This window comes from Alexandromys fortis, unplaced genomic scaffold, assembly GCF_014885135.2.
Source record: "Alexandromys fortis isolate MF-2015 unplaced genomic scaffold, M_Fortis_MF-2015_v1.1 scaffold_36, whole genome shotgun sequence".
NCBI classification, from domain to species: Eukaryota; Metazoa; Chordata; class Mammalia; order Rodentia; family Cricetidae; genus Alexandromys; species Alexandromys fortis.
In genome coordinates, this window is record NW_026067915.1 from 9,828,209 (window position 1) to 9,843,801 (window position 15,593).

Consider the following 15,593-nt stretch of genomic DNA (forward strand, 5'->3'; position numbering starts at 1 on the left):
TGATCCTAGAGAAGCTAAATAAGAAGGTGAACCCAAAGAAAAACATATAGGTATCCTCCTGAATATTAACCTTCATCAGGTGATGAAAGGAGACAGAGACAGAGACCCACATTGGAGCACCGGACTGAAATCTCAAGGTACAAATCAGGAGCAGAAGGAGAGAGAGCATGAGCAAGGAACTCAGGACCACAAGGGGTGCACCCACACACTGAGACAATGGGGATGTTCTATTGGGAACTCACCAAGACCAGCTGGCCTGGGTATGAAAAAGCCTGGGATAAAACCGGACTCGCTGAATATAGCGGACTATGAGGACTACTGAGAACTCAAGAACAATGGCAATGGGTTTTTGATCCTACTGCACATACTGGCTTTGTGGGAGCCTAGGCAGTTTGGATGCTCACCTTACTAGACCTGGATGGAGGTAGGAGGTCCTTGGACTTCCCACAGGGCAGGGAACCCTGATTGCTCTTTGGGCTTACGAGGGAGGGGGACTTGGTTGGGGGAGGGGGAGGGAAATGGGAGGCGGTGGCGGGGAAGAGACAGAAATCTTTAAATAAATAAATATTTAAAAAGTATACTGTGTACAAAATAAATGTGCAGCCCTGTAATCTATCATTGGATGGAGGCTAGAATCTTTAGAACAACTCAGAGGCTTCTTAAGTCCACTCTTTGTTTCTCTCTCAACCCCCAAACAGTAGCTGTTATCTTAACTTTTATATACTTTGACTTTTTCTTTCACTTTATGTGTACGGGTGTTTTGCCTACATGTATGTCTGTATTTCATGACATGCAGTGCCCTAGGATGCCAGAAGAGGGCCTCAGATCCCCTAGGACTGGGGCCACAGACTGCTGTGAACCACTGCATGAGTGTTGTGAATTGAGCCCTGGTCTTCTGGAAAAGCAGTCAGTGCTTAGCCATTCCTCCAGCCCCAGCTTTGATTTTCTTTATGCATGTGTGTGCACACGCACGCGCACATGCCTACCTCTGAAGATCAGCTCCAAAATATGTTTCTTTTAAAAATATGTATTTGAAAGAAAGAGATGTAATTATGAATCGAGGTTCTTTGGTTATTATTGTATTCTATTTATTTTTATATGCATAAGTATTTTGCTTGCACGTCTGTGCACCACCTGTACGCCTGGTACCTGTGGAGGCCAGGAGAGGTCACTGGATTACTGCGGAGTTGTGAGCTGCTCTGTGGGCTGAGAATAAAATCCAGGCCCTCTGCAAGAGCAGCAAGTGCTCCTAACCACTGAGCCTTTCCTCCAGCCCTGATTTGTTAATCTTTTAATTGAATTATAATTATATATGGTAGCTTTTTTGTTAATGTTGTTGGCGTTTTGGGGGGAGGGTCCCCCTTTTCTTGGAGATGGTCAGTGCAGGTTGGCATTGAACTCACTATGTAGCTGATGGTAGTCTTGAACTTCTAGGCAATTCTCCTGCCTCAGCCTCCCAGATGTTGGGATTATAAGCATGCACTGTCATGCTTGGGAAGATATAGACTTTTTACATGTTCTTCTCACAGAAAATGCCGAGTGTGTGAGGTAATGCATGTGTTAACTAGTTCAGCTTAGCCACTCTGTAGCGTATATTTTCAGAACACCTTTGCATTAATTGATTTATCAGCACCATGTGCTGACCAACTGATTCACTAGCCGCTATTTGTCTCTTTAAATATTTACTTGGAGAAGACTTGTAAGAAGTTACAGTTCTCAGCAAGAAAGCCCCCTGATTGGGGGGAGGGAAGGGGCTGGAGAGATGACTCATTGGTTAAAAACACAGACTGGTTGCTCTTCCAGAGGTCCTGAGTTCAATTCTTAGCAACCACGTGGTGGCTCACAACCATCTGTAATGAGATCTGGTGCCCTCTGCTGGCACAAAGTTGTACATGACGATAGAGCACTCATACATAAAACAAATAAAAGCCCCAAATTTATCAAGGCAAACTCTGTTAAAGAGAGAGACAGAAAGAGAGAATGTGTGCAAGTGTGTGTGCACATGTAGCTGAAGTGTGTGTGGAGACTGGAGGAGACCTCAGATGCTGAGAGGATGTGTGTGTGTGTGTATGCGCATGTAGCTGAAGTGTGTGTGGAGACTGGAGGAGACCTCAGATGCTGGTTCTCAGGCACTGTCCACAGTATTTATTTATATAAGATTTATTTTTATTTTATATGTGTGAGTATTTTTGCGTGCATGTATGTATTTCCCTGTATGTATGTATGTACAGTGGTGAAAGAGTACAGAAATGGGTGTCGGCTCCCCTGGAATCAGAGTAGAAAGTCACAGTTGTGAGCCACCATATAGGGCCTGGGAACCAAACCTGGGTCCTTGTGTAAAAACAGCAAATGCTTTTCAGCACTGAGCTATTTCTCTAGATCCTGCATTTATTATTTTGAATTTGTGAGGCAGGGTCTCACTATGTAGCTCTAGCTTACCTGGAACTCTCTATGTAGACCAGGCTGGCCTCAGACTCACAGAGATCCGCCTGCCTCTGCCTCCAAAGATGTGTGCCAAGTCAGGACCACCAGTAGGCTTTAAGGCTTGGGAATGGTCTCCGGCAGACCGGCTGTGACAAGCCTGTGCATTGCACCCTCCTGCCTAGGCCACGCAGCTTCCACAGGCTCTAGATTGTCGTTGAGGACTTCTCTTTGTCCTGGAGAGTGGCACACAGTATCAGAGCACTACGGTCCCTCACACCCTTGTCTCTGCCTCCTTCATTTCCACTGGCAGCATCTCTGCTGGGCTAACCTGGTGTACCCCCATTCTAATCTCCATATCAGGTGGGCTTTGGACTGCAGTCTTATTGCCTATACTCTAAATAGGCTGAGAATTTTCCACGTCTTTTCTTCTTTTTTGGTGCGGGGATCAACCCTCTGAGCTAGGATAACAGAGCCACTGAGCTACACTCCCAGCCTCCATTTTTCCCGACGTTTTGATTTCTTCCTATAAAACCCCATCTTTGATTCTGCTTTCTCTTGCATTTCCCGTGCAGTCAGGGCAGTCACCGGGTTTCCACGTTTGCTTAGAAATCGCTTCCGCTGTCTTTATAGGGACTTCAAGTTCTCAGAGTTGCTAAGTCTTTAACCTCTCTTTAAGTTCTTCCTGGTAGTTTCCATTTATTCTTCCCATTACATTTTGCTTATGACTTTTGGTATGTGTATGTTTGCTGTGCACAGCATGTGGAGAGCAACCGCTAACTGTCACCAAGAGTCTTTACCTCTGAGCCATCTCATTGGCCCAATCGTAGCTTCTGCTAGCCAGGGTTTATTGTTTATTCTTTCTTGGTTTTTGGAGACAGGGTTTCTCTGTGAGGCCTGTCTGTTCTGGAACTCATTCTGTAGACCAGGCTGGCCTCAAATTTAGAGATCCACCTGCTTCTGCCTCCCGAGTGCTGGAATTAAAGGCGTGCGCCACCACCGCCCGGCTAAAAATTAATTTGGTTTTTTATGTACATGGGCACACAAATGCCTAATGCATGTGTAGAAGTCAGAGGACGACTTTTAGCAGCCAGTTCTTCCCTCCACCATGCTATTGAACCTCCAAGGCAGCTTGGCGGCTACAGTTGTCTCACTGGCCTCTGTGTATTCTGTGTATTTGTTTTTTCGAGACAGGGTTTCTCTGTAGCTTTGGGGCCTGTCCTGGAACTAGCTCTTATAGACCAGGCTGGCCTCAAATTCACAGAAATCTGCCTGCCTCTGCCTCTCAAGTGCTGGGATTAAAGGTGTGCACTACCACCACCCGGCTTCCTCTGTGTATTCTCTCTCTCTCTTTTTAATTGATTTTTGTTGAGCTCTACATTTTCCTCTGCTCCCCTCCCTGCCTCTCCTCTCCCCTTCAACCCTCCCCCAAGGTCCCCATGCTCCCAGTTTACTCAGGAGATCTTGTCTTTTTCTACTTTCTACTTCCCATGTAGATTATATCTATGTATGTCTCTTAGTGCCCGCATTGTTGTTGTCTAGGTTCTCTGGGTTGTGATTTGTAGGCAGGTTTTCTTTGCTTTATGTTTAAAACCCACTTATGAATGAGTACATGTGATAATTGTCTTTCTGGGTCTGGGTTACTTCACTCAAAATAATGTTTTCTAGTTCTATCCATTTTCCTGCAAAATTCAAGATGTCGTTATTTTTTTCTGCTGTGTAGTACTCCACTGTGTAAATGTACCACATTTTCCTTATCCATTCTTTGGTCGAGAGGCATTTAGGTTGTTTCCAGGTTCTGGCTATGACAAACAAAGCTGCTATGAACATAGTTGAGCACATGTCCTTGTGGCACGATTGAGCATCCTTTGGATGGTATTACTGGATCTTGAGGAAGATTGTTTCCTAATTTTCTGAGAAATTGCCACACTGACCTCCAAAGGGGTTGTACCAGCTTGCATTCCCACCAGCAATGCAGAAGTGTTCCCTTTTCCCCACATCCTCTCCAGCATAAGTTCTCATCAGTGTTTTTGATCTTGGCCATTCTTACAGCTGTAAGATGGAATCTCAGAGTTGTTTTGATTTGCATTTCTCTGATGACTAAGGATGTTGAGCATTTCCTTAAGTATCTTTCAGCCATTTTAGATTCCTCTGTTGAGAGTTCTCTGTTTATGTCTGTACTCCATTTTTTTTATTGGATTATGTGTTCCAATTTCTTGAGTTCTTTGTATATTTTGGAGATTAGACCTGTCTGATGTGGGGTTAGTGAAGATCTTTTCCCATTCTGTAGGCTGTTATTTTGTCTTATTGACTGTGTCCTTTGCTTTACAGAAGCTTTTCAGTTTCAGGAGGTCCCATTTATTAATCGTTTCTCTCAGTGTCTGTGCTGCTGGGGTTATATTTAGGAAGTGGTTTCCTGTGCCAATGCGTTCAAATGTACTTCCCACTTTCTCTTCTATCTTTTTTTTTAATTTTATTTATTTATTATGTATAGAAAGTCGGCCTCCATGTATGCCTGCAGGCCAGAGGGCGACAGATCTCATTACAGATGGTTGTGAGCTACCATGTGGTTGCTGGGAATTGAACTCAGGTCCTCTGGAAGAACAGTCAGTGCTCTTAACCGCTGAGCCATCTCTCCAGCCCAACAAAATGCACTGTTTAAAAGAATACACAGAGGGGCAATCTTACCAAACACAATCTACAGATCCAGTGCAATGCCCATCAAATTCCCAGCAAAATTCTTAAAAGACCTCGAAAGAACGGTACTCAACTTCATATGTAAAAGCAAAAAACCCAGGATAGCCAAAACAGTCCTGTACAATAAAAGAACTTCCAGAGGCATCACAATCCCTGACTTCAAACTCTACTACAGAGCTACATAACTGAAAACAGCCTGGTATTGGCATAAGAACAGACAGGAGGACCAATGGAACCGAATAGAAGACCCAGATATCAATCCACACACCTTCGAACACCTGATTTTCGACAAAGAAGCAAAAAATATCAAATGGAAAAAAGAAAGCATATTTAACAAATGGTGCTGGCATAACTGGATATCAACATGTAGAAGAATGAAAATAGATCCATATTTATCACCTTGCACAAAACTCAAGTCCAAATGGATCAAAGACCTCAACATAAAGCCAGCCACACTGAGCCTTATAGAAGAGAAAGTATTGATTGATTGATTGATTATGTATACAATATTCTGTCTTTATGTCTGCAGGCCAGAAGAGGGCACCAAACCCCATTACAGATGGTTGTGAGCTACCATGTGGTTGCTGGGAATTGAACTCAGGACCTTTGGAAGAGCAGGCAATGCTCTTAACCTCTGAGCCATCTCTCCAGCCCCCTTCTTTTTCTTTCTTTGGTTTTTCAAGACAGATTTCTCTGTACAACAGTCCTGGATGGCCTGGAACTCGCTTTGTAGACCAGACTGGCCTCAAGCTCACAGAGATTCTCCTGCCTCTGCCTCCTGAGTTTGGCGATTAAAAGTGTGCGCCACTATGCCTGGTCCCTGTGGATATTTTCGTTGTCCCTTTATTGCTCTTGCTTTCTATTTGCAGTATCTACTTAGTGCTCCTGAAGTCTTTAGCTGTGTGTCTGACACTACTGAGCCAGCTCTCCACATCCACTTCCTTTCTTTTAAACCAGAGGGAATGAAAATTTAGTAAGAAAACAGCGTGGTGGTGGCAGCACACACCCTTAGCCCCCAGCACTTGGGAGGCAGAGGCTGGCAGACCTTGGTGAGTTTGAGGTCTGCTTGATCTACAGAGTAAGTTCCTGAAAACCAAAAAAAAAAAAAAAAAAAAAAGGAAAGAAGAAAAGAAAAGGAAAAACCTAACCTGATTGGAGGAGCTTCATTTTTCCTACCTTGGTCTCTCAAAGATTCTGGAAATTATGCTCAGCCTCCCAGATGTCCTTCAGAGAAACTGGGAAGCTGCCGGAAGAGGATTTGGGTAGCAGGCGCATCTCCACTGTCTGTTCCCAGCCTCTATTAGCCCCTGCTCTCTGAAGACTTCACCCTGGGTTTTATTTTATTATTTAAGATAGGGTCTATAGTCAAGCATGGAGGCACACACTTTTAATCCCAGTGCTCAGGAGGAGACAGAGGCAGGTGGATCTCTGTGAGTTCAGGGCCTGTCTAGTCTATATGGCAAGTTCCAGGACAACCAGGTTTACATAACAGAGAGACCCTGTCTCAAAACAAACAAAAGAAAAAACAGGGTCTGAGGTGGTATTCCTCTCTTGGATCCCTCCCACTCTTGGGAGTTCTTTTCTTTTCCTTAATAGACTTTCTTTCTTCCTTCCTTCCTTTCTTTTTATTTTTTCTTTTTTTCTTTCTTCTTTCTTTCTTTCTTTCTTTTTTTTTTTTTTTTTTTTTTGAGAGAGGGTTTCTCTGTGTAACGACCCTGGCTTTCCTGAAAAATCACTCTGTAGACCAGGCTGGCCTTGAACGCACAGAGATCCTCCTGCATCTGGCTCCCAAGTGCTGGGACTAAAGGTGTACACCACCACCGCCTGACTTCCTTGGTAATGTTTCATTTGCTCTGCTTTAAAAGAGGGAAGTGGGGCTGGAGAAATGAGATGGCTCAGTAGTTAAGAGCGTTGGCCGCTCTTTCAGAGGACCAGGGTTCAATTCCCAGTACCCACATGGGTGTTCAACTGTCTGTAACTCGGGTCCTAGAGGATCCAGTGGCCTTCCGACCTCGACAGGCACTACACAAATATGGTGCACAGACATGCATGCATGCAGAACACTCATACACATAAACTTTGAGGACCCTTTCCTTCTACTGGGTTGCCTCATCCAATCTTAATAGGAGAGGAGGGGCCTAGTCTTACTGCAACTTGATATGCCATGGCTGGCTGATAAACATGGGAGGCCTGCCCTTTCCTGAAGAGAAAGGAAGAGGGGATGTGTGTGTGGGGGGGAGAAACAGTGATTGGGCTGGAAAAAATATTCATTACTAAAAAATATAAGGCATAAAAGTAAGTACATGTAATAAACAACTGTAAAAATTCTGGAAGAGCAACCAGTGCTCTAAACCACTGAGCCATCTCTCCAGCCCATGACAGACAGTTGTGCACTGCCATGTGGGTGCTGGGAATTGAACCTGAGTCTCCTAGAAGAACAAACAGTACTCTTAACCACCTAGCCATCTCTCCAGCTCCAACATTAATTTTTTTTAATTTGTTATGTATACAATATTCTGTCTGTGTGTATGTCTGCAGGCCAGAAGAGGGCACCAGACCTCATTACAGATGGTTGTGAGCCACCATGTGGTTGCTGGGAATTGAACTCAGAACCTTTGGAAGAGCAGGCAGTGCTCTTAACCACTGAGCCATCTCTCCAGCCCCTCCAACATTAATTTTTTAAGAAAAAAGAATAGCCAGGTGTAGTGACGCAAGCCTTTAATCCCAGCCCTTGGGAGGTAGAAGCAGGTGAATCTCTGTGAGTTTGAGGCCAGCCTGGGTTACAGAGTGAGTTCCAGGACACCCAGAGATACACAGAGAAACCTTGTTTTGAAATACAAAAAGAAAGAAAAGAAAAGAAAAAAAAGGATAAAGAAAGAGAAGACAGGGTTCTATTATGTAGCCCAGAATACCCTGGAACTCCAAATCATCCTCAGGCTCCCAGTGTAGACATGCCCCCTACACCTGACTTTTCTTGAGTTTTGTTGTTGCATTGTGTGTGTGTGTGTGTGTGTTTGCAGTTGTGGCTTTTTTATTTTTGTTTTTGTTTTAAATGGTCTGCTGTAGTGTAGTTGAGGCTGCTTTTGACCTTGCAGAGTAGCAAAGGATAATCCTGAGTTCTGATCGTCCTTCCTCTGTGTGCTAGGATTCTAAGTGTGTATTACTCTGTCCAGCTTTGTTCTCCCCGCCCGCCCCAGTCTGTCTGTAGCCTAAAAGGAGCTCAAATTTTAGACAACCCCTGCCTCAGCCTCCTGGATGTTGGGATTATGAGTCACCACGCCCAGCTGTGGCTTACTGTTTTTTGTCCTTGACATATTCTAGTAATGAAGTTCATTTCCTTCTAAATTAGCTCAGCTGTTTGATGCCTGTGGTCTGTTTTGTTTGGGATGGGGTCTCCTGCCGCACAGGCTTACCCTAGCCCCTGACTCCTGTCTCTGCCTCCTGAGTGCCGGGGTTGCCGCTGTGCATCACTGTGGCTCTTGCTTGCTGAATTTTGACTTAAGCATTTTCATTCCGTCCTGTGTCGCCTTTCTTCTCTTCCCTCCCCCTTTTCTCCCATTTCCTCCCTCCCCTTCATTCCCTCCGTAGAAAACATCTTGTCATGCAGTCTGGGCTGGCTTCAGTCTTGTGATCCTCCTGCCTCAGTCTCCAGTGGAAAGAGTTGGTAGTGGTCTTTTTTCGCCTGCCTTTGTTTTTTTAACTTTGTAGCAATGCAGGCCTCTGCTCTAGGTTTCCCCCTCCATCCTGTTGTGGTCAGGGGCATGTACGCTGCATATCTTAAGTTTGAGATCTGCTGTTTTCTGGCCTCATAGGTACTGTGCCCTGGAGACTGTCTTTGGTGTGTTGGGGAAGAGTGTACAGATCTCTTCTGGTGTGTAGCCGTTCATTCTTGGAAGGTCATGTGTGTGGATGGGGATCTAGTGTGTTGCTCAGGATTTTTCTCTTTTTCTGTTAGCAGATTTTCCACCACCACGGAGGCACTTGAGCAGCTGGGTTCGGCACTGAGATTTCGATCCAGTTTTGAGGATGACTCCGTGTCAGGGTAAATAAAGCCTTTTGGCTGGGTCTGTTTGCAGAAGTAACAAGGGATCAGGTGGGCTTAGGGGTGGCCTTTACATACCTAAATGACACAGAATCATTGGGATGGTGTCCCAGTGATGTTGTGACTGTGTTTTCCCACTGACCTTTGAACCTCCAGGGAGCTGGGTTTCCTCTGTGTTCTGGGGAGGGACATGATGGGGGTACCTGGTTGGGGACTGATAGTTGAAGGTCCGGGGATGGGGTCCATAATGACCTGAGTGATAGAGTGGAACCTGATGAAAGAGGGAACAGAGGAGGAAGTGACATTTGGTGGCAGCCACAGTCCTGTGAGGTAATGAGGCAGTGGTAGTCGGGTGGTTGATGGTGGTGGAAGGGTGGTGACCGTGAGGTGACAGACGGTATGACAATGTTGAGTCAAGGTGCTGAGACAGCAGAAGTGCTCAGTCATGTTTGTGGCTCACAGTTACTGTGCTGGCGTCTCGGCCTCAGGATCGGGGTGGCCCCGTAGGAAGAAGGGGCACAGCTGTAATTCTTCCCTCACGCTCACAGAGGCCCCTGACTCTCCCAGCCCTACACTTCTTGACCAGGCTCCTGCCCTATCTTTCTTTTTTCCTTTTCTTCCTCCCTGAGACAAAGTCTCCTGTAGCCCAGGCTAACCATGAACTGGGTATGTAGCTGAGGATGACCTTGAGCTTCTGATCCTCCCCAGTGCTTAAATCACAGGGGTTCATCTCCACCCCAAGTTTATGCAGCGCTGCGGGTCGAACCCAGGGCCTCCTGTGTGGTAGGTGGGAAAAACAAGAGCCTTACTTTATGATAAATTCAAAAGACTAGGGAAAGTAAAGCAGTTTTAACAGACGGTTCTGCAGAGCCGGGCACCAGCATGGGGAAAAGGCTAAAATGACTGGTATAGGTTAGTCTCCAGCTCTTTAGGGTCCCCGTCCTGTTGGTCTGGAATGCAAAGCCTCATCTAGTGAATATCTGGGGCTTGGTTACAAAGCTAACACCTGCAACTTTCCAAGTCTGAGTTCCGAGACTGGCAGGCCAGCTGCCAGCCTGGGGGCGGGGGACCCCCTGCCCAGTTGTGACTCTACTAGAGTCCAAACATGCACTCTAGGCATGTGGCATCATCGGACTAGAATAATTTATCTCTATACAGGCAAGCGTTCTGTCAACTGAGCTGTAGCCCTAGCATTTTTGTTTGTTTGTTTTGAAGCAGCCTCTTGCTCTGTAGCCTAGGCTAACCTGGAACTCACTTTGTTGTTTGGACTAGCCCAGAATGTGTAATCCTCCTGCCTCAGCTTCCTGATTGCTGGAATTACAGGTATGAGCTTCCATGTTCCCTTCATGAACTGTCATCTTGTTATTATCTGAGGCCACAAAGCAAGCACTGAGGGAAAAAACACATGCGTGGACGTGGCAGGCAACCATTGGGAGTGGCTGTGACTTCCTGGACAGAGCCGTTGGGAGGAGGCCAGGGTGGAGGTGGGCTGTTGGCGTCCAGCAGCTCCCTGTCAGCAAGGAGCAAGAGAGGAGAGTGAACGGAGGGACTGGCTTCCTTGGCCTCCGCTCTGGAGAAGGGTCCAGCCCGTTAGTGGGATTGGGGAGGAGGGGCCTCGTCTTGAAGGTTTAGGTGAGAAGAACATGCCGAGCATGGAACCTAGGGGACAGCAGTATCTGAGGAACAGTGTCAGGCAAGCAAGAGGGAAGGCTGGGGTTGACAGCAAGAAGGCAGCTAGCCCAAAGCACCATGGACTGCACTCGGGTGAAATTGGCACCCCACACCAGCATGGCATGGTTGGCAGGAGCCACCCAGCACAGCATATGAAATTGGAAGCAGTGTATGAGTGTAGACAACACCATAGAGACACTCGGGGCCTGACAGTGTGGGGAAAGGCTCTTTCTGGCTATGGCAGAGACAGCTAGAACTATTGCGGGGGGGAGGGGGGGCAATGCTCGGAGGAAGAATGGGTTGCTGGGATTTTTTTTTTGTCTTATTCTTCGGAGCCCAAGAACTGTGCACAGCAGAGGAAGCTGGGGACAAGGCACTTCTCTTGGGACTTCTCTTGGGAGCGCTCTTAGGGAGACACTCCGTTGGACACCTGTGTGACGCCTCTGTAGCACAGATCCCACAGAGTGGAGTCCATGGTACAGGTTCAGTCCCTGCTGCCTGGCCATGACTTGCCCAGAGAAGCCCCCCGAGCAAAGATGCTGGGACCCGAGGTCTGCAGACCCTGCCCCCATATCCCACCATTGACCTTGTGAACCACAGGTCAGCCCAGAGGTCCACAAGGGTGCACACCTGCACCTGCCAAGCCCTGAGTTCTCACATCCTATGCAGGATGTGCCCTCCCTCAGTGTGCTCAACTTTGGTTTCTTTTTTTTTTTTTTCTAGTTGTTAGAGACAGATCTCACTATGTAGCCCTGGCTGGCCTGAAACTCATACATAGACCAAGCTGGCCTCAAAAATCAGAGATCTTCTACCTGTCTATAGGAGCCAAGGACTCTGGTGTTTTTGTGGTTGAGGAATGTGTCGAGAGGTGAACAGGGATTATCAGCTGGGAGTGAGGAGCCCCCCACTCCCACCCCCCCCACTCCCACCTCCCCCCCACCCCCCCACCTCCCACTCCCCGGCAGGAAGATGTGGATGTGTAGAGACCCTACGGCAGAAACAGCTTGATGCTTAGTGAGCTGGCTAGATTGGAGATAAAGAGGGAGGGGTGAGTTCTTGGCCCCACCTGGCTTGGTGGAGTCCACAAGGAATTTTGTCTATTTTTTTTTCTTTAGGCTTTTGGGGGGACAGGGTTTCTCAGTATAATCCAGGCTTGCCTGGAATTCTCTATGTAGCTCAGGCTTGCCCAGAACTCATCATCTGCCTCGACGGCCTCCAGACTTCAACTACTACCTGTGCTCTAGCACACCTGGCCAAACTTTTAATTCAAGATTGAAATTGGCTCTTTTTTGTAAGTTTTACTCTCTGGTTAGACAAACCCTAGATTTTAGTTGTTAACTATACTTAGACTATACCCACAGAAAGGTGGATACACACCATGTCACTAGTGATTACGAGAAACAACATCCTGTGGTTCCCGGGGCTGGGGGAGCCTTTGGCATCAAAACCAGGGAAACATGACCAGACCTGGCAGGGGCAGGGAGTGGGAGAGGAGGATCAGCGGCCTGTGTGTCAGCCAGAGCCAGCAGGTCCCGCTTTGCCCATGCATGCTCAGGCTGGTGGCGGGTAGAGGGTGAGGCAAACAGACTCGCTCAGGGCTGGGGCTAGGCTGCATTTAGAGGCCTGGGTACACAGGGCTGGGAAAGTGACCTGGGGCCTCTGCCTGCCCCTCCAGCCCTTCTCAGTGCCTCTCTGGCTGCTGGTGCTGTAGAGGGTGTTTGAGTCATTCATGCTGTGTCTTTAAGAGGGAGGCTACTGGGCCTGTGAATCTGTCCTTCCTGCCGCTGACGTCAGGACTGGGAAAGACTGAGAAGAAGATTCGATTTCCTTTTCTCTGAAAAGGGAGGAGATTGAAACTGAGTGGCCCCTGATGAAAAGAGGGGAAGTCCTGGGCTGCGGGAGCCCCTTGTGTGAAGGCGGAGGCTAACATGGGGTGAGCGAGGCACATTCTATAGAGAGGCAGAGAGACACTGGCCCTTCCGCTGCATGCCACCAATTGTGTGAATGTGTTTTCGTCCTTTCCTGCCTCTGACTGCTCAGGGGGACACCTGTGCTTCTGGTCCTGTCTTAAATGCTTGTCCTGGGCCACGTGGTTGGTGAAGGCTCCAGTGTGGGGGCCCTGTCCCTAAGTGTGTCCCTCGGCTGAGAGGCCCTGTTGTGGCTGTGAGCTGGAAGCCTCATGTAGGGTGGGGTGGCACCTACATCCTTCCTCTCTGCCCTCAGAGGGGCAGATGTTCTGGAGTTCACATTTGGAATGTGCCTGCTGCAGTTAGCAAACATTTGTCTGCTATTAGGATCCAGTGTGGGCCCAGGGACTATGGGAGGATAACTGGGGGCCTTGTCTGCTATCGGGAACCATTTGGGGGAAGAGATAGACTTCCAGATTATGCGGTTGCTGTCAAAGGGCAACCTCTATTCTGTCGGTGCCTGGGTAGGGCAGGGAGGCAGCTTCTTCCAGAAAGTACTGTTCCCTCCATTTAGCCACCCCGGGATGGACCCATACTAGTTAACCATGGAGCAGCCCTGGATGTCACACAGCCTGCAGTGAGCTGAGCTGGGGTTCCTCAGCACTTGGCAGCCTGTTTGACTCTGATCCCATCCTGCCTGGCTTGTGGCATATGCCTGACAACCATAAGCTGCTGTCTTGGTAGGGGAGGACAGGGTTGTAGGTAGGAAGATACAGGGAGCAGACGTGGGGGAGGGGAGCTTTACATCCCTGCTGCCTGTGTGAGGAATTGGGCTGAAACAGATTTCTACCACATAACTGGGAAGTCTCTTAGAGTCTGTGTTGCTGAGAAGGGTGCCCTTGGGAGCAGTGAGGTGAGGATCGTTGGTCATAGGAAGGAGTAAAAGGTGGTTACAACAAGCTCTTTGGCAGGTTTGGAGCGACTGTCGCCGTTGGCCTGACCATCTTTGTGTTGTTCATTGCCACCATCATCATATGCTTCACCTGTTCCTGCTGCTGCCTGTATAAGATGTGCCGCCGACCACGCCGTAAGCTTGCCCTTCCCTACCTTGTCTGCCTGTGCCCCTCCCTGCGTGAACATGCTGATCCTAGAAAGGGCAAGGGTTGCTGACCAGGAACCTGTTTGGGCTAAGCTGAAGGGATGGATGGGCAGGCCTGGCCTCTCCTGGCCTAGGGAACCATAAGGTTTTGACTAATCAGGATTCTCTTTGCAGCTGTCGTGACCAACACCACAACTACCACCGTGGTTCATACCCCCTACCCTCAGCCTCCAAGTGTGGCCCCCAGCTACCCTGGACCAACATACCAGGGCTATCATCCCATGCCCCCCCAGCCAGGAATGCCAGCAGCACCCTACCCAACGCAGTACCCACCACCCTACCTGGCCCAGCCTATGGGGCCACCAGCCTATCATGAGACTTTGGCTGGTAAGTACCACTGTGGGTACCCTGCATGACTCCCCATCTCAGGCCTCTGCCCCTAGGGTCTCTTTCTGCTAGCTTGCCTGCCCATTTACACTGCAGCCCAATGTCCCCACAGCTAACCTGTGTCCTCTTTACTTTCAGGAGGTTCAGCTACACCCTACTCTGCCAGCCAGCCTCCGTACAACCCAGCCTACATGGACCCCCCAAAGGCCATCCCCTGAGCCTGCCTCCCACCTCTCTGACTGCCATTTGATTATGTCATGTGCGAGTGAGTGGTGTGCGGAGCTCTCTGCTCTGTGGTGTGTGTGCCTTGTCTAAACATGTGGCTTCCTCTGACGCTGACCAGGTAGGCACAGATCCTTACCAGTGTGGGATGGGACCAACCTGCTTTCTTCCTCACTTGAAATTAGACTTTCTGAAGTCTCAAGTAAACTAAAAACATTGGGGGGAGGTATTTCCCAGTTCACCCCAGGGTGACCAGCCATGGCCTGTCATACTTGGAGAGTAAGCTTTTTGTGGGCACATATCCTACTCTGGGGAGTAACCAGCTAGTTGCTGCTCAGGGCCATGGCTTGTCCCCAGGGCTTGGCTGCATTTTGCAGTGAGGCAGGTAGGTGGGCAGAACAAGGGGCCTGGCTGAAGCTCGGTGCCATGGGTCAGCTCCTGATGTCAAAGCACAGCCGGCAGAGCCTCATCTACCACCACTTGTTGTCTGAACTACTCAGTATCTTCCCTGGGACTATGTAGAGGGCCATGTGCACTTGCTATTCAGTGGGGATGCTTTTCCGCCTTTGCTGGCCTGGCTCCTGCCACTAGGCAAGGGGTCTCTGTCCACCTCACACTCCTGTCTCTCTCTGCAGTATCTTGTTTTACTTTTAGCCAAACATTTTGCCTGTTTTCTGTCTCCAGATGTGTGATAGTTGGTGTGAGATTGAAATCCCTGGTTCCTGACCTCTGAGTCTGTTTCCCTTGACACCTGACTCCTGTAGAACAGTCCAGTTTGTCCTGGCAACAGGGACACCAGGGCCAAGGGGCTATCTGGACCAAATGGGGGTGGAAGACCCAGATGGTAGCTCTGGCCCAGACATGAATACCTCATCTCGGTGTTCCCTGCTGGTTGCCGTTCCACCGGCTGCCCTAGCTTTGTGTCTATTGGTGTTTCTGAGCATCCAGGCTCTGTACCCTTGTTTATAATAAATGCAAACATTTGGACCCACTTCCTCTTCTTCAGAGCCTGGCTGCTAGCCTTGGCTATACACCAAATACTGTTCCTATCTACTTCTTGAACTTGTTTTTCCCCTACTTTTATTAGCCTAGCAGGTTTGATTGTCCCACTCTTAGCAGGACAGAAACTGTGCCTTGTTCCCAGGGC

General features: G+C 48.3%; 1 protein-coding gene across 3 annotated transcripts in view; it reads left to right on the forward strand.

Annotated features, from left to right (window-relative positions):
* Positions 1-15,433, forward strand: part of Shisa5 (shisa family member 5) — a 24,521-nt gene extending 9,088 nt beyond the window's left edge. The window contains exons 3-6 of one of the 3 annotated variants that reach the window (XM_050139169.1): positions 9,074-9,160; positions 13,710-13,825; positions 14,012-14,224; positions 14,363-15,433. In XM_050139169.1, coding sequence (XP_049995126.1) covers positions 9,074-9,160; positions 13,710-13,825; positions 14,012-14,224; positions 14,363-14,442 — 496 coding nt within the window. In that variant the 3' untranslated portion in view covers positions 14,443-15,433. Of the gene's footprint in view, positions 1-9,073; positions 9,161-12,606; positions 12,765-13,709; positions 13,826-14,011; positions 14,225-14,362 lie in introns of those variants that run through there. The other 2 variants (XM_050139170.1, XM_050139171.1) reach the window with 2 other exon arrangements.
* The last annotated feature ends 160 nt before the right edge of the window (positions 15,434-15,593 follow it).